At 45.6% G+C, this 23,988-nt stretch overlaps 1 protein-coding gene across 1 annotated transcript in view; it reads right to left on the reverse strand.

Annotated features, from left to right (window-relative positions):
• Nucleotides 1-23,988, reverse strand: part of WNK1 (WNK lysine deficient protein kinase 1) — a 179,363-nt gene that overhangs the window by 24,138 nt on the left and 131,237 nt on the right. The window contains 5 exon segments of the mRNA XM_030549258.1: nt 818-1,020; nt 8,478-9,148; nt 10,047-10,120; nt 19,035-19,104; nt 20,197-20,283. Coding sequence (XP_030405118.1) covers nt 818-1,020; nt 8,478-9,148; nt 10,047-10,120; nt 19,035-19,104; nt 20,197-20,283 — 1,105 coding nt within the window.

Consider the following 23,988-nt stretch of genomic DNA (forward strand, 5'->3'; position numbering starts at 1 on the left):
TATTAACAGGCAGGCCAATTAATGCTAAAATTGCTAGGCAGACCACCAAACCATTTCACAAAGACCACTGATGCAGTTTGTGGAAGGAAAATTCACTTGAAGATATGTGCCCTGCTGTGTCCTCTGGACTCAACCCTGAGCATAGCCACTTCAACAAATATTTCCATTCACAATGCTGGCCTTCCCACATCCATGTGCTCAATGGCATTCACAGGGTTTTAGAGGGATTTTTGCATGTGCTGGGGAAGGAACTTTGATTTTCATGGACCTAATTTTCTGACTACTGTTGCTAGTTAGGAAAACTTGTGTATTTTAATAAGAATGGCTTCCCTCAAAAGCCATCTTTTTCCTCATTTAATCCTGTAATTACATGAGATGCTTAATTTGTGACATTGCAGTCACTTCCACAGCAGACTGATGTCTCAGTGAAGTTATAATCTCATTTTTTGACAACGAGATGCTGTGCTATTAAGCACCTATTAAAGAAAATAAAGACATCTGCAACAAGGGTCAAAGCAACAGAAATACCACCAAGTACAGCAGTGGTCCCCAACCTTTTTGTGGCCAGTAGCACATTCATGTTTTCAGAAGAGTGTGGCAGGTGCCAACAATTTTTCAAGGCTTATTTTGTATTTGTACATTAAATAATACGAAAAACATTTAATATTCTTCCTACTTTGGGTTGAAATACGTACGTACGTTGTCTCTTATTTGAACCATGGTCTATTGTAAAAAGAGTTTAGACAGAATCAAAAAGGTGCTAATAAACAATTTACGCTGTGTGTCACATTGGTACGGAAACCTGAGGGTGCCTTACCTAGCAGCTGAGGGCTCTTATTACCCTGGGAGCTGCTGCGGCTGGATTTGCTGCCTTTTCCTTTAGTAGGTCTCCTCCTCCTCCCTGAGAGAGGAGCAGCTGGGGGGATGATTACTGCAGGGGGGACCTTTCCCAGTTTGGTGTACAGCAATTCAATTTCCTGCTTCTGGCGATTGTGCAGCTCCTGGATCTCTTTATAGTGCCTAAAGAGTTAAAAGCATGAATAAGAACTTAACAGTCCTGTCCCACCCCACTGAATGGTTTTCTTTCTGAGGATGGAAAATCTTGGCCACAATTAGCAAGCTGGATGCCCCACACACAAAAATCTCTTGCTTCATTCCCCTTATAGGAATTGTAACTTTCCTAAGACACGAGTACTTTGAAATTTCCACTAGGCTTGGTATTGTCTCAGATTCTTCTGATGTTTTATATGTACAAGATCTAAAACTGCCAGCTATCCTTAAAAATATGCACATACACACACACACACACACGTGGGTGGGTGTTCTTCACAGGCACTTATGCATGAAGTCTAGCCTATCTTAGAAAAAACAAGAACGCAAGCAGCTCAATTTTCTCTGACATCTTTGTCCCTATCCCTATGGGCTCAGGATAACATTTTCAAGTGCCCTTAGGTGGTTTTGGAACCTAAGTTCCATTTTCAAAGGAGACACTGGCACTTGACTAGGTCAACTTGTGACACACATTTATACACAAGAGATATCCGTTAAAACTGAGCGTAAAAAGTTTGTGTGTGTATTTATAGAAAAAAGTTACCTCGTAACTATTATTCTTCCGACATGTGTTGCTCATGTCCATTCCAATTAGGTGTGTGCGCACCACGTGCAGTAGTCGGAAAGTTTTTCCCCTAGCAGCACCCGTCGGGTTGGCTGTGGAGCCCCCTGGAGTGGCACCTTTATGGCGCTCAATATATGACCCTACACCACCTCAGTTCCTCCTTGCTGGTTACTCCGACAGAGAGGAGGGTTGGTGGGTTTTGAATGGATAGGAGTAACACATCTTGAAGAACAATTGTTACCAGAGGGTAACCGTTTTTTCTTCAAGTGATTGCTCATACCGATTCCCAAGCCTTACCTAGGCAGTGGGGTCAGAGTTATGGAATCACTGATTAGAGCACTGCTCTGCTGAAAGCTGCATCATCTCTGGCATGCCAGATGATGGTGTAGTAGTGAGGTGATCTATGTACTGAGGACCAAGTTGCTACTCCACAGATTTCTTGTATCGGGACCTGAGCCAGGAACATAGCTTATGAAGCCTGAGTCCTCATGGAGTGTGTAGTAAGAGCCAGGGCTGGTAATCTGGCCAGCTCGTAGCATGTGCAGATGCACGACGTGATCCAGGAAGATATTCTTAGAGATGGGAGCGGGTCTGCCAGTGCTATGAACAACTAGTTCGACTTCCTGCGCTTGATATAGAAGACTAGTGCTTGCCTAACATCTAGGGAGTGCAGTCTTTGCTCATGGCTACTGGAATGAGGCTTAGGATAAAAAGCAGGCAGGAAAATGTTCTGACTAGTGTGGAAGTGTGACACAATCATAGGAAGAAAGACCAGGTGAGGTCTGAGTTGCATCTTATCCCTGTGGAAAACCGTATAAGGTGGGTCTAAGGTAAGGGCCTTTAACTCAGACACCCTCCTTGACGATGTAATGGTGACCAGAAAGGCAACCTTCCACAACGGACAAAGAAGGGAGCAAGTCGCCAGTGGTTCAAATGGGGACCCCATTAGCCTGGAGAGGACCAGGTTAAGGTCCCACATGGGGACAGGCTGTCTGATCTGGGGATGCAGCTCCTTCCAGACCCTTGAGGAACTGACCAACCATGGAGTTGGCGAAAACGGAGCATCTAGACGCTCCCAGGTGGAAAGCCAAAACAGCAGCAAGGTGTACCTTTATGGAGGACACTGCCAAGCCTTGCAGTTTCAGGCACAGAAGGTGCTCTAAGATAAGAGGTATAGGTGCCTGAAAAGGGAATGTACGATGCTAGTCACACCAACAAGTAAATGTTTCAAACTTTGCCAGATATGTGGCTCTAGGTGGGGGCTTCCTGCTGCCAAGTAGGACCTCCCTTAGCTATTCTGAGCACAGAAACTCCATGGGGCTCCTCCAAGCTTCCAAGCCATGAGATGGAGGGACTGCAGGTTGGGGTGATGAAGACTACCATGGACCTGAATGATCAGTTCAGATAGGAGAAGCAACATAGTCGAGGCATCCCCTGACAACTCCAGGAGTGTGGTGTAACAATGCTGTCGAGGCCATGCTAGTGCCGCCAGAATTATCTCTGCCCTGTCTCTGCAGACCTTTGAGTAGGATCTTGTGCACAAGAGGGGGAAAGGTGCAGAGCAGGTGGCCTTTCAAGGTAGCAGAAATGCATCCGTGATTGAGCCTGGGCTGTGTTTCTGGAAGGAGCAGAACTATTGGGCACTTTGTTGCTCCGGGTGTCGAACAGATCGACCTGATGACACCCCCACCTTTGGAAGATGGCACGTATGACATCCGAGCAGATGGATCACTCATGATTGCAGAAGGACCCGCTGAGGTGTCCGCCAGCACGTTCTGAACTCCTGGTAGATAGGATGCTTCCATGTGAATGGTGTGGGCTATGCAAAACTCCCACAGCCAGAGGGCTTCCCAATGTAGAGGAGAGGAATAGGCTCCACCCTGCTTTTTGATGTAAAACAAGACAGTGGTGTTGTCACAACTGCTATGCATTGACCTTGTGATCAGTCCTGAGAGGTCTGGCACGCTAGTCGCACTGCCCTCAGCTCCTTGATGTTGATATGGAGGGCGAGCTAGTCCTACGACCAAAGGCCCTGTGTTTGGAGGGCTCCCAAATGCACTCCCCATCCCAGAGCTGACACGTCCATTACTAAGGACAAGGAGGGCTGTTGAAAGGGACTCCGCACACTGTCCGAGGGTGGAGCCACCATTGAAGGGACCTGGCACCTGCCCCAGCATCATAATCACTGAATTCAGGCTCACCTCCTGGGTGATAGGCCGAAGGGAGCCATACCTGTAGAGGTCTGAACCTCAATTTAGCATGCTGGGTCATAAAAGTACAGGCTGCCATGTGGCCGAGAAGACTCATGCATCCCCTTGCTACAGTGGTAAGATATTGCCTGAGGCCTTGAATGATGTCTGTCATGGCTTGGACTCTGGCAAAAGTGCTCTTGCCTGAACTGAGTCTAACACCACCCTGATGAACTCTATTCTTGGGGTCAGTGACAAGGCTGACTTGTTCAAGTTGAGGAGGAGACCCAATCTCTCAAATGTGGATCTGACCAATCAGACTGGAGAGTCCACCTGTCCCTGGTACAGCCCCTGAGCAGCCAGTCATTAAGGTAGGGTACACCTGCACCTGCCTCCAATGGTGCAATGCAGCCATGACCAACATGCACTCCGTGAACACTCTGGAGGCTGCTGAGATGCCAAATGGAAGGATGGTAAATTGTAGGAACCATCTGTGTGCAGGCTGAATAGCTATATGGAAGCACACGTCTTTCATGCCGAGGGCGGCATATCAGACTCCCAGATCCAGAGACGGCATAATTGTGCCCAGGAAGACCATGTGGAACTTCAACTTTACCATGGACTTGAGTCCTCGCAGACTTAGAATGGGTCTGAGACCCTTCCCCACAGCTTGGCTTTGGGGATTAAGAAGTATCGGGAATAGAATCCCTTGCCCCATAGATCCTGAAGAACCAACTTGCTTGTGAAAAGAGTTCCCTGAAGAGGGATAGGGAAGGGAGGGTAGGAGCAGAATTGGAGAGAATATCCTGCTTCTATGGTACAGAGAACCCAGCAGTCCAAAGTTATTTGGGCCCAAGCACAGTAGAAGTGGGACAGATGATTCAAGACAGACAGGGAAGGATCCAGAATTGCGGCTGGTGTGCTGTCCTCAGGTTCACCTTCAGAAGGCCTGCTTTGAACCAGACAATGGTTTAGTCGGGCCCTGGCCCTGCCTGGGCAGGGGGTGGGAAGGCTTGTGCCTGCCATTCTTGTCCCCCTTGCTATAAAAGTCCTGCCTCAGCCGAGGAGGATAGCAGCGCTGCTGCAGCTTGCAATATTTATGTTGGGTTGCTGGGGTAAACGTACCCAAGGATTTCATGGTATCCCTGGAGTCCTTTACACTATGCAGCCTAGAATCATAGAATATCAGGGTTGGAAGGGACCTCAGGAGGACATCTAATCCAACCCCCTGCTCAAAGCAGGACCAATCCCCAGACAGATTTTTGCCCCTGATCCCTAAATGGCCCCCTCAGCGACTGAACTCTCACCCTGGCTTTAGCAGGCCAATGCTCAAACCACTAAGCAACCCTTCCCCCTCTAGAGTCAGTCTGCTCTGCAAACAGACCTGCCCCATTAAAAGGCAGGTCCTACATGGTCTGTTGAATCTTAGGCAGCAGTCCCGAGTCCTGCAGCCATGAGCTATGCCTCATGGCAATACCAGAGGACAAGGTGCATGCCACTGAGTTTGCAGCATCCAGTGAGGCTTGTAAAGAGGTCCGTTCCACTGCCTTGCCCTCCTCCACTATCACTCCAAACTCCTCCATGGACTCTGTTGGCACCAGCTCCTTAAACTTGAGCATTGAGTTCCAGGAGTTGAAGCTGTTATTTACTCAGAACTGCCTGCTGGTTGGCAATCCTGAGTTGCAGCCCCACCATGGAATACACTTTGCACCCAAATAAATCTAAGTGCTTAGTGTCCTTGGACTTAGGCGCTGGAGCTTGTTGTCCCTACCTCTCCTTTTCATTTACTGCAGCCACCACTAATGAGCAAAGCTGTAGGTGTGTGAAGAGATATTTGTACCCCTTAGATGGGACAAAATACTTCTTCTCCATACCCTTTGCGATGGGAGGGATGGAGGTCAGGGTCTGCCAAATGGTCTTAGTATTGGCCTGTATAGTCTTGATGAGGGGTACAGCCACCCTCAACAAGCCTTCCAGGGCTAAGATGTCAACCATCGGATCCTCTGACTCCACCACCTCCTCGACATGCAGGCCCATATTTTGTGCTACCCTACGAAGGAGGTCGTGGTGGGCACGGCTGTCTATGGGAGGCGATCCAGAGATGGAAGTGCCTGCAACTGCTTCATCCAGGGAGGATGAAGCAGCAGCTAATGGGGGAACAGGGTCCTCCTGAACATCTTGGTCTCCAGGGGCCTCCTGTCCGCCTCTCTGTCAGGGCCAACCATACCTGGATCAGGCTCAGGAACTGGAGTTGGTTCCAGGGGAAGTAGTGCAACCAGTACCTCCTCAGCACCGCTAGGGGTGGGGCGACTGGCTGATGCCTCCGGCACCCACAGTTCAGAGGCCACCAAACAGGAACCTTTGGATTGGGCACCCTGGGCCTGGTGGTATGCCCACGGGGTCCAAAATATGCACTGCGCTCACCTCAGCCCTTCCACAGCCTGACTGGTGCTGGCCCCACTGAGTACCTAGACCTGGTCTTTGAGTCCGAAGATGGGGACTGGGACCACAACAGCCAGGGTGGTGCCCAGTGGTGCTGCGAAGCTGACCAGTGCCAGGAGTGGGACCTACTGCGTGATGGGGATCAGTGTCACGATTGAGAGCGTTGGCATGACCTGGAGCCATGCAGAGGGATTCCACTGGCAGTGCTGAGGGACGAAGCATCGCTGGTTTGCCTCAAGACAGTGCCACGTGTTCTGGTACCAGAGGCTTGGCTCGAAGGACTGAGAACCGTGGTGCCGTCATGGCGATGAGGTCACTCAGGGCCTCAAAGGTGTCTGAGGAGGTGGAATTGCCATCCACTCCAATGATCTGACTCAGGGAATCCAATGGCACCAGACTCAATGGTCCTCCTTGTGGGGCATGAAAGTCAATGGTACTTGCTCCAAAGTCTTCGTCCCTGGGTGCTGCTGTCTGGGATATGCCCCATTGGCCAGCTCCAAAGGGGTGCATTTTTGAGTCTGAGATCCGCTCCTCCCCTGCTTCCAGTGCCACTGCTGCATCAGGGAATGGGACCAGTGCTGGGTCAATCCTGCTGGTTTTGGTGCCAGTGAGTGGCAGAGTCATGGGTCTCTCCCAGAGTCCTTCCGCAGTGCCACTTCTACCACTGCTGCTAGGGCACTGCGCACCCATGAGCTTGATGCCGGGTCTTGCCGTGCCGATGTTGCTTGCAGTCTAAGTGCTGCCTCCATAAGGGGCTGCTTGAGGCAAAAATCTCACTGCTTTTTTGTTCCGAAGTGAAACGCTTAACAAATCCTGCACTTGTCCGCTTGGTGTGCTTCCCCCAGACACTTAAAGCAAGCGTTGTGGGGGTTGCCCGTTATCATGGTCTTGTTGCAGGACTTGCAGGGTTTGAACTCATGAGACTTAGGCATACTATGAGTCCCAGCAGGGAACATGGTCAGGGCAAAGGGGAAGACCCCCAACTCCCAACTGCTATCTGCTGTAACAACCAAAAACATTAAAACAAAGCTTAACAAGGCTAGGAATAAACCGCAAACTGAACTAAACTGAAAGCTGGGGAAAATGAGGAGAGCTTGCTGAGCAAGTCACTGCAGTTCCAACGACCATTACTGGCAGTAAGAAGGAACTGAGGAGGCACTGGGTCAGCAGGATCATATATTGAGCACCATGAAAGGCACCATTCCAGGGTGCTCCACAGCCAACAGAAAGGGTGCTGCTAGGGGAAAAACTTTCCAACAACTGTGCATGTGGCACACACACACTTAACTGGAATAGATATGAGCAACTCTCGAAGAAGAACCATCACATTCATTTATCAGTAAACTAATTTTACCCTATGTGAAAATGGGCAATTACTACAGAAAAATACCGTATATACTCATTCATAAGCCGAATTTGTTTAGTAAAAAAGGGAAGCACCAGAGAAGAGGGTTAGCTTATGAACGGGTATAGAGGGAGAGGTGGGACACAACCTCTCCCGCCAACAGAGGGTGCAAGGAGAGGCAGCACAGCCAGCAGAGCCAGAAGGGAAGAGGCAGGGCCAGTCTCTCCACTTCTGGCCATGCCGCCCTCCCCCTAGCCTCTGAAGCAGCTGCAGATCCAGGGCTGGCAGGCTGTGGCCACGCCACCCAGCCCATCGGAGCAGGCTGTGGCCAGGCCAGAGACATCCTCCCCTGGCCCTCCCTAGATAAGTTGGGAAGGGATGGGATGGGGAGAGTGTGGGGTCCCGGGCTAGGGTTGGGATCATGGGGGGGTGGTCACAGGGGTTACTCCTCTGACTCCCAGCTTCTCCCTACAAAAAATTTCCCACAAGTTGCTGTCCCGGCCTGTCAGGGTAAGCAGCTGGTGTGCTGGGACACTTTGTTCACTTAGGTTTACCTCTGTGCCTGCGGATGCTCGACATAAACAAACCATCTTGGCCCACCAGCGGCTTATCCTGATGGCCTGGGAGCCAAAGTTTGCTGACTCCTGAATTATAGGGTCGGATTATGAATGGGTTATAAAAATTTTCCATTTTTATTTATCCATCTTGAGGGTAGGAGAGGTCGACTTATAAACAAACCGGCTTATGATATTTAACAGAGGCTCATTCTAAAATCAGTCCTTTTTCCTCTTTCCTTTATGAGCACTCTGACCTGCCATACAGAGGAGAAATTCAGACTAAGCAACTGTTACAGTTCACACAATCATTCTCAAAGAAGAAATCTTACTTTTCCCGCAACCGGCGTAGCTCTGATTTCAAGTCTTCATCTTCAATATCTGACTCGTCGCTGCTCATGTAGGAAGAATTCAATGAGTTGCTAAAGCTTTGGATGGGGAGACTGATCTTTGAACCCAGTGGTTGGAGAGAGTCTGGGCTACCTGAGCCATCATCCAGTTCCTGAGCCGCTCCACTCAGGAAGGCAGCCTCCAGATCAGATGATGGCCCATTCATAAGCGGAGACTGCCTTGGCTCCATCAACTCTGGCACCTCTTTCTTTGGAGTCATAGGTGGAGGAGAAACTGGTTCTGAATCCACAGAAAGAGGAAGAGTCATTGGGGGTTCTCTCTCCAAACAGGTGACCTCATCTTGAGTTCTGGACACAGAAAAACGACCCACTTGGTCTGTTGTCGTCACTTGAAAGCGCCCAACTTTAGTTGGCTGCCCAGCCTCTGATGGCAATTGTATGGCAGGAAATGTCTGGGAAACAACATCTGTCACATCGAAGGAGGTACCGGTGGTAGCCTCTGTTGTCCCATTGGACGTCTGCTTCACAACCGTACTCTCTGGACTGCTGCCAGACAAAGATGAATCAGAGGAGCTTGTCTCAAAATGCACAGGCTTAGTTTCTTCAGGTTTACTGTCACTCTCTCTCAGTACATTATCCACTGCCACAGACACCTAGAAGTGATGGAAACACTAAATGAGCACAGCATTCTGAACCCTTCACAGCAATGTGTGTGACAGGCTCTAGCTGACCTCTATGGTCAGAAACATGTCAAACTGGGAAGAGTAACCAGCTGCCTTGAGCACAGGAAAGCAACAACACAAGTTGCCTTCTCCTTTTCCTGGCCACATATCCACTCATCCCAGAGTTCCAGGTAAAGGCAGGCTAAATGTCATCTGGTCTGGATCTAAGCCATCTCAGCTTGTTTGATACACACCCACATCTGTTCTTCCAAGAACTACATCTTTAAGTTTGGTTGTGAAGAAATTTTACAGAGAGAATGATACACCAGACTGCACCAATGTCATATTAGCCATCATGTGGCTAACCTTAAAGATCTGGACTACTAATAGCAAAGTCAACACATAATTAAGACTTATTTCAAGGCTTCAGTTATCTCAGAATGCCAAGGTCACAAACCAGAAAATGCTGCAATAAAAGTGTGATATTAACCCTGATTGGGAGTAGAGTTCATGAATAGAAAGATGAATTCATGTCAGACTCGATACTGGCAATTCCTCCCAGTAAAATGGTGCGCTGGGAGCTGGTACCAATTAAGGCGGGCAAGATTCTTCAAGGTATTTAGGCACTGCTTCACTCAGTGTTGCAATGCCCTACTGGTTCACGAAACTAAATCTCCTTTTCAAAGGTGGTTTAGGCACCTATGTGCCTAAACCACTTCTGAAAAGGATATTTAGGGTCCAAAAATCAGGTGGGCATTGCAATGCTGAGTGGAGCAATGCCTAAATACCTTGAAAAATCTGGGCCCTACTGCGTTGCCATAACAAAAAGTGAGATTCCTTGATCAATGCCCTGGCCACAGAGTAAATCTACAAAGTAACATTTTCCTACCTGAAATCGTCCCATCTTAAAAACTCCAGCTCCTGCAGTGGTAGTTGTTGCACTGCTCTCTGCATCCTGTGATGCTGAAATTGAGAAAAAAGAGGGTGGAAGGGAAGAGAACTTAGAGAAGTTTTTTGCATTTATCTTTTTCTCCCACTTGAGACAAACACTTTCTCCCTCTGCTGCACCCAGTCTGCTTTCTATAATGCCATCATTACTTGAACTCACCACCCTTTCTTTAACCTCCTATCTGACTTCTAAGTGCAGGAATGAAGAGCGATCACAAGCAATAATTCAACTAAACTGAGCTACAATAAAACAGCCTGCTCGATTTATGTATTTTTAGATCCAATAAAGTATTAGTCTGAAACGTCTGAGGACCAATCTCATACTGGATTGACCAGTTACATAGCAGAGCACTCCACTGGACTGATCTAAATCTTTCTTTTCCAATTCCGCCTCTTAGGGTCATCTGCTGTGTTCTATTTTGAATCACTCCAGGGTTTTGCCTTACCCAGTCCAAATGCTAAATGCCTTCAAACTAATGGAAGATAACAGCTTGGCACCAAGTGCACCACAGACTACGTAATTTACTGAGAAGTCAATTCATTAACTTCACTTCTTTGAAAAAAGTGTAGAGAAGGAAGAATGTCCTCTGTTACAAAATAAGGACAAAATTAACACAAGTGATTTTGTATTTGGGGACAAAGGGGAGGAGATGGAATTATCTGGACTTTTACAGCAACTTTTCTTTATCCATACCCAGTGTTAGAAAGTTATTCAAATTCCAATAACCCTTGGGTACTCCACTTCATACTCCGGGGGGGAAGGGGGGAATTAATTCTGCATTAAAAAAAAATCAACAATTCTGCAAAATTCTGTATATTTTCTGTGTCAAAACACCACAATATAATCACACCAGTTTCAATTATTCTGGTAATCTATTTCAAAATACCTGTCATCAAGTATGTCTGTAACAATACAGGCAACAAAAAAAGATTCTCCCATGAGAAGAGAGTTAAAGAAACCCGTACAACAACCCAGTTCTTATTTCTCTGTTATGCTTTTATCAGGCCCCTCAGTCTGGGTGTGTTACATGTGCCAGCAGGGCACATCCTGGGGGGGAAAAAAACTCTGCCTCTGGTCTTTTAGTCAATTCTCATTTTCACCACCTTAATTCCTCAGGGTTACCATGTTTCAAGTTCCCAAATAGAGGACACTGCTGGAGTGAGGGGGAGCTGTAGAGGGTATTTGGGGGGAGCTGGAGGGGTAGGGTGTGTACTTGGAGAAGATATTTGACGCTGCTGGAGTGGGCTGCACTGGGCCCCCGGTCCAGACCTGCGCACACTGCCTCTAGAGCCCAGCCACAGCTTCCGCTCCACACAGCTTCATTACTGTCCTGCAGGGCAGAGATGACTTGTACTTGCTGATTCGGGGGAGGGGTGGGGAAAAGGAAAGGGGACACGCACAATTCAACCGTTCAGCCGCCCCTGGAACAGCTCCAGTCACACTTCTCCCCTGCAAGCTCCCACCCAATCCTCAGTCTCCTCTCCCAGAAAGCAGTGGCCCCTCCCTGCAGCTCCCAGCTGTTGCTCCTGCCTGTCCCTGTAAGGTGCAGCTTGCAGGCTCTAGCAGCTACCACGGAGGGAGGGGGCGGGCCTGCCTGCACCATGTGACCAAGCAGAGCTGTCAAACCCAGGAACTGCAGCCTGCCCGCACAGCGTGATGTGGGGAGCCAGTCTCGGCCGGGAGGGGTGGGTGTGCGTGCGTGAAATTCTGTTCACAGAATTCCTCCAGGAGTACCTTCACTTAACTCCCAAGCACTGTTCCCTAAAGAAGGTGGATACTTTAGAGCCTGATCTAAGACTTTTTGCAGAACTGCTGACCCAAAGGTAGTGTCTCCCCTATGAGGTGTGTACTAAGGCATAATGTTTTGAGATGGTATGGACCAAAGACCATGTGGCAACTTTGCATATTTTTTCCAATAAGAACCTCTCAGCAGAGTGATGAGGCAGACTGAAATCTAGTGGAATAGGCTATAACCCTAGAAGGAGACAACATTAGCAGCCTCACAGAAGGAGGGGATACAACCAGAAATCCACTTAGAGAGTCTTTGGGTAGAAAGAGGGGCCCCTTTAATTCCAACTGTGCAAGAGCCTGGGAGAGGCCCTAAAGGATTTTGTCCTTTCCAACTAAAAATTCAATTCTCTCCTAATGTCTAAAGCATAAGGGCTGCCGCCTCCTTTGTCAGATGAAGATTAGGGTAAAAAACTGGTAGGTAAATGACCTGATCAATATCAGAGTCCACGGTTACCTTGGGTAGAAGTCAGCTATGTGGCCAGAGATACTTTTTCATGGAAAACTGTGTAGAGGGAGATGGGCCAATTCTCTAAGCAGATATAGCCACTAAAAACACAGCTTTCACAGACAAGCATAAAAGGGAACACTCAGCTAATGGCTTAAAGGGAGGCTTCATGAAAAAGCTGAGGACCAAGTTTCAGTCCCATGCAAGAGTGGGTTCTCTGACATATGGAAAAAGGTTAGCTAACCCTTTGATCAATCTGGAAGATGTGGAGTGAGCAAACACCAAAAAAAACCTCTTCAACAGGAGAATGGAAAGCTGTGATAGCTGCTAAATCAATTTTAACAGAACTCAGAGAGGCCTGAATTCTTTAAACTCCACAGGAAACACAACCAAAAGGGAAGAATCAACAAGGGACAAAATTCACCAATAATGGAACTTCTCTCTAGGTAAGTTTTTGTAGCTTATGTTTTTCTGCTACTCAACAAAACCTTCTCTACCTGTCTCAAACTTCTAACCCAGAGAAATATCTAGAAACCAAGCACTGAGCTGCAGTGTGTTCAAACTGCGGTGAAGAACACGCCCAGAATCTTGAGTTAGCAGCTCAGGAATAGTCACAGTAGCTCAAGTCCTGGGCAAGATGTGAGGCAAATCAGGTAGGGAAGCCAAATTTGCCTTGGCCAAGTCAGTGCAATTAGTATGACTTCAGCTATGTCCTGCTTAATTCTGTTTAGGACTCTGATGAGCAGTGGCAGTGGTGAATAGGTGTATAAGAGGTTCATCAACAAGGAAAAGAGGAAGGCAACTACCTGAGATTGAGGTCTTAGCCCACCCCAACCTGCAGCAGAATTTCTGGCACTTTGTTTGACAGTGGCAAAGGGATCTATTTCCAGAAAACCCCAAGTACGCAATATACACTTGAGAATCAGATTGTTGGTTTCCCACACCTGATCCTGGCAGAAGCATCTACTCAAGCAGTCTGCTATGATGTTCTGAATGCCTACTAAGTATGAGGCAGAGACAAGTCTGATTGGCTATGCACTAGTTCTATAGTTTTAAATGCATCTTTATACAAAGAAAGGGAGATCTTTCTCTTTCTTGGCAAACTTATATAGTATATGCTGGCTCTGTCATGAGCTTCATGGACTGGTCCTTCATCATGAGAAGGAAGTGTTTGCACACACAACAGACCCATCTTCATTCCAAAAGGTTGATATTCAGATGGATTCCAGGGCAGTCCATGTGCCTTGAGTGCTATGCATTTGAAGAAGAGCTCTTGGATCCTACTAGAGATGCATCTGATGCTGCGGTGCAGGGAGGCAGAGTAAAAGGAACTCCAGCACAGATCTTGCCTGGGTCTTTCCTCCAATTAAACAAATCTACAACCTGATGAAGAAAATGACACTAGTTTGTTCAGACTTTGTCGGGGGTGTAAACAGTTCTCAGCCACTCCTGGAAGTAGTGTAGTTGCAACCATGGCATGACAAAGGTGCAGACTGCCAAATGACCTAGGAGCTGCAGACAAGTTCTGGCTATTGTTTGCGGTCTCATTTGGACCTGCAAGATCAGATTCGTGAATGCCATAGGCCTGTCCATCAGTAGGTAAACTCTGGATGCTTTGGCATCTAATGTGGCTTGTATAAACTCTATTCACTAAAGAGGTATCAAAATAGACTTCTCCTTGTTAAGCTGAAGTCTAAGCTTGTCGAATAGCGAAATAGCCTTCCTCACTGCAAAAAACTTTGTTGTGAAAGCGGCCCTTGAGGAGCCAACTGCTTATCATTGCAATTGAACACCTACCATTGCCAGAACCTTCATAAATCCTTTGGGGGCAGTAAAGTCCAAAAGGGAGCACTCAGTATTGAAAATCCCCCCAGCCAACCACACAGAGCAAAAACTTATTGTGAAAAGGATGCATCATGATATCAAAACACACATCCTGTAAGTCAACAGCTGAGAACTCATCTTCCAGCTCTAGAGATAGTTTTATTGCTGCACGTGTCATCATCCTCAACTTGTGTTTTTCGGGAAGTGATTAACAATCTGAGATCTAAGATGGGTCTCCATTCACCTTTCTTTTTGGGAACCAGAAAGTATTTGGAATACTCCTCCCCTCTATGTTAAGAGATGTAGAACCAGTTATCTGCCCATGTGGAGAAGGGATAGGACTATCTCAGCAGATGTTCATGAGATGGGACCCTGAGAAGGGATGGGGAGAGTGAAAATGAAATGCAAAACCCATCTGTCAGAAGTAACCTGCTCCCATGCAATCAGAAATGGGAGAGAGAATCCCCAACAGTGGGAGGGAGGAGGCAGAATAATACAGCCTCACATCCTGAAGGGAGGACAGTTCTTGACCCTCGACCAAATCAAAATTAACTCTTAGGTGACAAAGAAAAATGAGTTTGGTAGTTGTGGTGGCACACTTCTGTCTCTGGGAACCCAAGTCTCCTCTTAGGCAGTTCCCAAGGCCTGTGATAAGCAGGGAACTAGGCTGGGCAGGATCTCTGCACCATCTATGACTACTGAATCTCCTTTTATTTGCAGGTGTGTAGTTGCTGAGGAAGCCCTTGAATACTTGCATTCTCTCTAGGATTCAATGGTGCACTCACTGAAGAGCTTGAGCCCATCAAAAGGAAGGTCTCTACAACTTCCCTCTGGATTCCTGAGAATCACATCCAGCAGGCAGGATGCATGACAATCACTGTAGAAACAGATCTGATTGTCATTTGGGCAATGTCTAGGGAGACCTGTACCCAAGTTCTGGCTAACAAATGATCTGTGATGATCACCTGAAATTGCTCAATAAACATTAATTTTTCCATAGTTGGTGTGGTTATATTTTGCAATCTATCAGAGCTTGATAATTGGAGATTCTAAATTGCAACAAAGCTGAACAGTAACTTTTTTGACCAAAGAGGTCTAGGCATTTGTGGTCCTTATGTGTAGCATCTTTGTTCACAAAATCCACCACCAAGGAACTAGGTTGTGGCTGCGTGCATGAAAAAAACTCAGTGCCTTGAGCAGGAACATATTTTTTATCTGTCCTCTTATAAGTTGGAGAAATGGCAACTGGGGATTGCTAAATTGTTTTGGCAGGTTCAAGCAAGGCCTTGTTTATAGGTAAGGCTTCCCAAACAGAAGTGGCAGAATGGAGGATGTCCAAGAGTTCGTGCTGGTCTCATGAACCCCCTCCAAATCCCTTTAAAGGGAGTCAGCAATTCTCTTCTGACCTCTTGGAATTGCTTAATCATCAGCATACGGGGGAGGGGAGAGCATCACTACCTCATCAGGTGAGGAGAAAAATGTTAGTCTAGTAAGTAGCTTCCTGATCAGCTTCTTCTCTCCTGTTCTTTGAAAGATTCCTCCTAGGGTAGAGATTGATTTGGAGGGACAAGAAAAAGTAGGTGGTGGTTGTCTGATACATTCCCACGGGTGTAACTGGGTGCTCTAGAGAACTGTTGTCTATAGGCAGCCCACTGAAGGAAGCCATAAGGAAAAGAAGGGGGCACCCAGGATTGATCATACAAGAGGAATGAGGAGTTTGTCTGAGCCTTGGAGCTTTTCTCTCAGAAAAAAAACCATCAGAAGAGGCAGCTCTTGGCTGCTAATCGATCAAGCCTCTGACAGAAATTTGAGCATCTGAAGAATATAGTTCCTCGCAGTCCAAGGAAGGAGCAGACAGGTATGACCTTGAGGGAGGTTGCCTGTCATTTTTAGTGGGTCCTGGGAGCCAGGCAGTACTAGTGACACAGGAGGCCTCCAGTACTGACAGGCGACTCTTGTTCATCTGAGACACACAAGCCACAGCAGAATATCAATTCCTGCAGTACTGGGTGAGTGAATCTATGCAGAAACCTGGCAAGACTCCACAGAGTGGTGGTGGTGGTATCGAGGATGACCTTGGCTTCGCTGATGCCGGTCGATCAGCTTGAGACATTAACTTGGAGTACTGCAGGCAACTTAGAAACAGGACCCATGTTCAGTACTGACCTCTCTGACAGTCTTTTGGATCGTTAGCACCACAACCATGCTGGTACTGAGGAATGCTGGGACTTTAAGGTTCCTGCAGATTTAGATGAGGTCTTGATAAGAGGAGACCTTCGAACCTCAGTAGTATGTTTTCTGGGACATGAAGTCACTGAAACAGCAGGTCTGGTGTGGTGACCTAGGCTTTTTGTCCAAAGCTTCTGTTCAAAACAATCTGGAGCTCATTCCTTCTGGAAATTTTGGTACTATCCTTTGTGGTTCTCACTCGCAAAGATCTAGTGGATGAGGTGGTGGCAAAGGTTAATGGGGCGCTGTGCTCACTGGAAGATCACTCTACCACGGGGTTTCTGAGTCTGAGGCAGGTTGAAGGGAGCACTCCATCATGAGAAGCCTAAGATTAATCTCCCTGGCTCATCTAGACTTACTCAAACCTCAAACAAAATTTTACTTCGGTGGGATGTTGGTGTCTCATAAGCAGCAGACACAGTGAGAGTGACCATCACTAACTGGGATGGACTCCCAGCAAGCAAGGCAACCTTTAAATCTAGGTAACATAGGCAAGGCATAACCAGAAAATTAGTTCTGTCAAAGGAAAGCAGGCTCAAGTCCCCTTCTCCCCCCCCCCCACCACCACAAAGGAGTCTCTTGAAGAAGTCTCAACAAAAACTACAACATTAACAGGGGGTAACTAAGACCTAAATAACATGTAAAATCTAGAAGCTATTCTATTCCCTAAGAGGCAGCTAATTATGAAGCAGGCAGCAGAAGATGCTGTTTCATGCTGAGGCAGTTGAGAAGGAACTGAGGGTGCTTCATCTGATACTGCCCTACATACCTTCAGTACAGGGCATGAAGATAGTTGGGGCGCATGTGTAGACCTAACTGGCACTGCTACCAAAAGGCTCCTATCAAAGGCACGAGGCGCACATGTGCACCTGAAGCACAGCACCCACAGGAAATATTATATAGTACCCCATGCCATACCACAATTTAAAGACAAAATTGGTTTTCACTATAGTTATCCCTCCCAACATATTATGGCACTTAAATACAATACATGTAATCTGGAGGTATAATTAACTGGCATGTCACTCATGAAGTAATGTAGCATACTAGTGAATGATACAGACTTCTGTTTAAATGGGACAATAGTGGCAAATTCAGTTAAGGCCAACTCCTTTAGGCATTTTTATCCACTGACAAATGTTGATTACCCAAGCATTAAACCAGTATATTAATACAGAAATGAACAAAGGAGATTAAAAGACAAATCAAATGCCGAGAATCATTTTTAGTCAGTATAATATTCTCATTTTAGATCTTCAGGGCCAGATTCTTGGACTCCCCTCCCCCACACTCCAGCTGCACTGCACTGTTGGACTAGTGAACTAGCTACCTAGCTCTCTAATGAAAGAAATTATTGGGTGCCCATAATGGCTCTACACAACTACTCTCAAAGCCTGTGATGTAGGGGGCTGTGGCTGAGGAAGGAGGACATGCACTGAGCACCTCTGCACTCCAGCAATACGTGCAGCTGGGATGCAACTAGGTCACCCTGAGAGCGTCGTAAGTTGTAACAAAGGCTAGCCTGGTTCCAGTATTGGGGGCATACAACCACTGCCCATCACACCAGTTGTGCAACTGTGAATCTGGCATTCAAAATTTTTAAAATTGCTTTGTCATCCTTATTCAGCAGATGGTCCAACATGGTGTTCCAACTAAAATGATTCTACTAAACTTCAGCAAGATGGAGAACGTATTCTCAGGTAGGAAAGCAGTTTTCCAGGGGAATCTATTGCAGGCAGCCCTACATGTGACTATTTTATTACTGTAATAAATCTTGAATGTCTGCCATAAAACACTGGCTGCACAAGGGAAATCTCACAGAACATTGTTAGCTCTTTTAACTGGTTTTGAAATACTCTTTACAGTACAGGAGCACTCTTCTCTTGTAAAAAGGCAAGTGAAGTACATTGAACTAAACTGGCAGGAGAACATGTTTGGCCCCCACAAAACCTTTTCGTCTACAAGTGAATACATTATCAAACCAGTGTGAGCCAGCAAGTGAGCTAGCTAGCTACACTGTTGTTTTTTTCCCCCTTTTGCTGAAATGTTTGCGCTTTATACCTGAAGCATTCTGGAACCTTTACAGGACTGTCCATCATTAATTGTTTAGCAGCTGGATATAAATTTAGGACTGGAAAGTCCACAGTCTGCTCCTCAACTTCTCTAAAAGAAACCAGAAAGCAAATCTTTTTCCCCAACACTGCTCATACGAAGATTTCCACTTCTTTGCACAGTGGAAAGAAGGGAAATACCTAAAGATCTGTTGATAAGGCACAGAAGGATCAAAACTAGCAATACAGTCTGCTCACTCTTGCTGACTATATAGTATGAGAGAGAGGCGGCATCACTTCACAAATCCTGACATTGGTCCTTAGCAGTAGGTTTAGTGGAGAGTCCTTGTAAATCTTGATTTAGCTTATTTGTGGAGAGTTTTAAAAATCAAATAAGCTAGCATATTCCTTGCACCTCTCAACCTGCAGTAAGAGAATTTTAGTTCATTTCATCAAAAGCAAATGCCTTTCTAGTTCCTCTAATAAAGCCTGCAGTTTTAGGACAGCCATTTAACATCAAATCCTCTTGTTCAGAAAGCCCACTCACATTCCTCAGAAGACTGAGGTGGCAAGTGTCAGCATAAATACCTTCTTTCAGGGGCTGTGCTGGTGCAGACGCCATTCCAGTAACCGCTGTAGAAGCCATTGCTGGCACAGGCTATAAAAACAAAGAAAATCCTTTAGCTGTTGCATTGATCCTTCTCACAGCCTACCTAAAGCATCCTGCAATATTCAATATTTTTCCATCTTGCTTAAGAATAAAGGAATGACCATGGGCGAAGGTAACAAGTAATCTCAGTGAATCTTGCAATAACTATAAAGATATATGTTTGTGTTTTCAAATTTTATCTCCAATGGTTCAGCAGAGCTCCTCCTCCTCCAGATAACTTGAGGGAGTTTTAGTACCATCTACATGGGGAAGTTGGTATTAAATAGCTAAGGGTCCACGTTTAAAGGGCAACAGCTATTTAAATTAAGGCCACATGCATTCTGAATGAGAGTCCACACAGGGGTTTAATGCAATTTAACTAATTCACTTTAAATTTACACCTTTACATTCAGATTAAATTTTCCTGGGTGTACCCATGTAGACAACCCTTTGATGTGGAATAAGTGTGTCCACACAGGGAGTTAGTGCAGAATACCTACTTTGCGCTAGGTATTCCAGTTGTCGGGTGTCCCCCCTGCCCTCCACGTAGACAAGCTCTTATTTACTGTAGTAGGAGCCTACATTCATCTGAATACAGTACCTCCTTTCCAAATGACTAGTTTTATTTTCATATTACATCTTAAAATTTGCAATCACCCCTTACTGCATGGCTCCTTAAGGACCAAATATTACTTAGTAGCCAGCCATAAGGAATACAAAATTCAGCACAAGCAGCACCTTTTGCCTCAAGTACATCAGAATCATTTCTTTTAGACTCAGAAGACAGTCACATGTGATTCTTTATTCTGATCTCCTATATTGCTCTATCCTCAGAAAGGCTCTCAGTTTCTTAATGAATGTTTGTTTGTTTTAGCAAGGTACCTCTAGCAACAGGCCAGAAAGTCTATTAAAAAGCCTACCAGACTTACTAGTTTGTAAGTCATACAAGTATGTTTCCCTGCACAGCACACACTATCTTTTGAGGCATCAAAGACCAGGGAGAGTTTGACACACTGCTTCTGAAGGCAACTATCCAAGAGCATAAAAACTTAAGGAAGCACTATTAACTAGAGGCTTTAAACACCAACACTGCAAACTTACACAGGCAGGAGCAGAGGTCGCTGGGACAGTCTCCGGACTGAGGGTTCTTCTCAACTGAGCATCCAGATCTTCTAGAGGCTGCTGGGACTGAAGCAACAAGGAAAAAATAAGCAGCTGCCCCTTGGCACCAGCTATGCACATGGCAAGATTTAACATAAAAAGCGATTTAATATTAAGGTTGCAAAATCGTATAGCAAAAAATAGAGTTTCAATATCTCCATTACCTCTGCTTCCTGCATCATATACAGATAGTCAATTAAGCTACACGTTTAAACCCAAAAATAGGAAGGAAAATTTAAGTAGTAGCTCTGTTTTTCTGAAGATAGTGTGTTTGGATTCTCATTCTTAAGAATGGACTGAATGTTTAAGAGCCTCCGAGCTCTCATGTTTGTTTCCAAGGGCAGTGGTTCATGGCATAGGCCATCCCAAACGTTCCTCACAGGTAGTATGTGCTACACAGCTCACCAAACCAGGTTACAGGTTAATTAATTTGCCTTCTTCTAAAGATACCATCTGGGCAGGAGTGAAAGTAGCTCAAGGGTTATCCCTAAACAGAAGAGTAACAGTTACATTGCAAATTGAGACAAGAGCTATGCCAAAGCCAACTATGTAGATGAACAGAGTGCTGCTTAAAAAAATAAAGAGGTACCTCCAGAAATAGTAGGTTTAACATTTCAATAGCCTGAGGTGGTGTCTTAAGACAGACTTCTAAAGAGGACATCCCAAATAAAAAAAATTCAAAAGGCAAGAAAGTTTGGACTCTAGTTCAGAAACAGATTATGCAAGACAATCAAGAATCTCTCTCCACAGAGACTAGGTTCTAAGTAATAGATTTTTGTAAACATATGGAGGACCACGTAGCTGCCTTGCACATATCTGAGTGAGAAACATTCCTGAGGCAGACATCAGAGACTCCCCTGTCTTTAACTAAATAAGCCAGCCAGTTCATAAGCAATGAGAAACGCAACGCATCAGTCACAGACACTAATCTTTTGAGTAATGGCATTATCCACAGAATTAGTGTCACAAAAAAGACCTTTTAATTTTGAGTGTATACTTAAGGGCCATACCAAGATGGGCATATAGTAAGTGGGAAAAAGTTGGCAGGATGAGAGGCTCATTAAGGTGGAATTCTGACACCACCTTGGAAAGGAATCTCTGGCAAGTCTACAGCATCACTATTCTTGTCAACTCTGGTAGAAGGTGGATAAGTTATTAGGACCTGAAGCTTGTTCCCCTTCTGAGCTGAAGTCATTGCAACAAGAAAATGACCTTCTGTAAGAAACTTTAGTACTGAATGGCTCAGAAGTGTCTCAGGTAAGACAACTTCATTTGACTTCAGTCATCTTACAGTAGAGACAAGAGCCAAAGCCAATGTAGATTTTAGGCTTACAGATCAGAGATAAAAGGATTCTTAAAGTTGCCTCATTGACATCTTGTCAGCAATGGTGGTGAAATACTCCAGACTTGTCCTGGGCGATCAGAAGACTCACACTGATAAGGCTGCAGATGCAGAAATCCCAAAACATCTTTTCATTTGCCTTCCTAGGACTTTCACAGGTCATCTCTGGTCCAACTCACACAGCCTTCTTACCTGGAACCTGATCTTCAGCCTAGGTTTACTTATTTGGTGTGTGCAATCCAGTCAAGCCAAGCCACAATGTTCTTATCAACTATGTTCAAGGCATGAAGATCTACAGGAAGTTGAGTCATTTTGTAGTCCTCAGTGTGTGTCACGGTTTGCGGCTGCCCACATTGATGTAGTGGACTGTCTCTTAAAGGCCACTGAAATGCTACTGCAACACCAATTCCATGTCCAGTATGAAACCAGTTCAGAAGGCTCCATCGCCTTTGCAGTAAATCAAACCCAGGTTGACACTGAGTGGGATCTGAGACAAGATAATTATTTGTCACTTTCTCTGTGAGCCATGAAGCTCGCCACACTCCTCTAATGTAAATTCCTCAGCCGGTAAACTACGTTCAGCTCTCTGCGCACTGGGGATGATGTACATTCTACATTGGCCAGGACCACTGACACTGGACCCCAAATGGACCTTTCCTCCCCATCACCCACACTGATCTCCTTGTTTTCTAACACCCTACACTGGATGAAAACACAGAGGGGTGGAAATTTGAGGCCAATAGAAAAAGGCTAATTCAGATAGGCTGAAATATAATGAATTCCTCAGTCTACTCTGAGGCTGTATTACAGACCAAGAGAGCTTTCCTATCAGCCTCCATTGAGGCTGCCAAATCCTATCCCAAGCCAAAGTCATCATTCTTCTGCAAAATGCAGTACAAGTCCCCTGTATTGCTTGCTTCCATTAGTATTTTGGTATCAAGTTCTCTCTATCAGGCTATTATGAATGCATTGTTACCATGGTCCAAGTTGTCAGGTTCTGGCTACTGCTTATCCTTTCTGCTGAATTGGTGGTGTCCTGGATTCTTTCTGACATGGGGCAGGAAGGCTTTGAGTTGAACTATATTTAGCAGGACTCCTATACGCTCCATTTGGTTGTTAGGGACAAGCTGTGACTTTGGATAGTTTATCATGAGCCCTACTGATCCCAATGATGATACAGATTGATATTTTGACTGCTTCCAGAGTGGTGTCCTTGATCATCCTGTTAGATTAGAAGAATATGTGCACTCCCAGCCTGGGCAATAGGTCATGATTACCTTTAACCATAGTCCTTTGGGAAAACTTTTTAAGAAAGCAAAAAGGAGCCAATCCCAAAAAAAGTCTTCATTAAAAAATTGTATGCATGACATCAAAGTGCTGCACGCCCATGTACAAGACAAAGTATGTAAATGTCTAAACAAGACTAGAACAGGTCATGGATCTTCTGGTGTCTCTGACACTATCAGTGCTCCCTGGTTAGAGGAGCCAAAAGCCTTGACTCCTGAAAATACAACTTAAACATCACAATAAAAGGAAGGAATGTAGACTATAATGAAGCCATGAAGGGACACAAGAGAATTCCAAAACAATGTGTCACTGGATGGGCTGAAGAGCCTGAACCGTGTCTGAATAACCACAATCCATGAAGGGAGATCTTTTGTTTACCACAATCAAGAAGGAACTGACTGGACGGTTACAAAGATAATGGTTAAAGCCCTGGGCAAAGCATGACCGCTAGTAAGGGAGCAGCTCAGACTCCACCACACTACTTCTACTCTTTGAAACCAAACCATTTTAGAACTTGGGTAATTCTACTTTTCATGCATTTGGAAGCATAAAACCTGCCCAAATGGTATCTTGCAAGAACAAATATAACCTCCAGTATGTCAACCCAGCTTTCAGAAATAGTGCAACAGCTAAGATGACATCACAGTGTCAAGGGATTTAATATTAAGTTTATACTATATAGTGCAAACTTTCTTTTTTAGATTACGGCTTTATGCTTGACATGCACATTTAAATGGTTTCACTTAGGAACTGGCATTTATATCACATTGATTTAACTAGCATGACACACACAAAAGTAAATTCCCTTTGCTGGGTATATGCTCCTCTCCAACACATGGCATGAAAGGGAACCAAGATGAGTTAGAAGGGCCCATTTCGTGTTACTTTTCTCAGAAGAAGCCTGAGACCTACAGCCCTTGAGCATGTCAGGCTGAGCAGGGAGAACATACTGTGATGCCAACAGGAAAAGCTTCCATCAGGCACCAATAAAAGTCTTAGCTGACATCTGAGAATATGCAGAGCTGAATTCTCATTTAATTTTCATTCCCTGCTCATCCAGCCACTGGCAATAGCCCACAAGGCAATAACAAAGTTCCATATTA

This window comes from Gopherus evgoodei, chromosome 1 (genome assembly GCF_007399415.2).
Source record: "Gopherus evgoodei ecotype Sinaloan lineage chromosome 1, rGopEvg1_v1.p, whole genome shotgun sequence".
Classification (NCBI taxonomy): domain Eukaryota; kingdom Metazoa; phylum Chordata; order Testudines; family Testudinidae; genus Gopherus; species Gopherus evgoodei.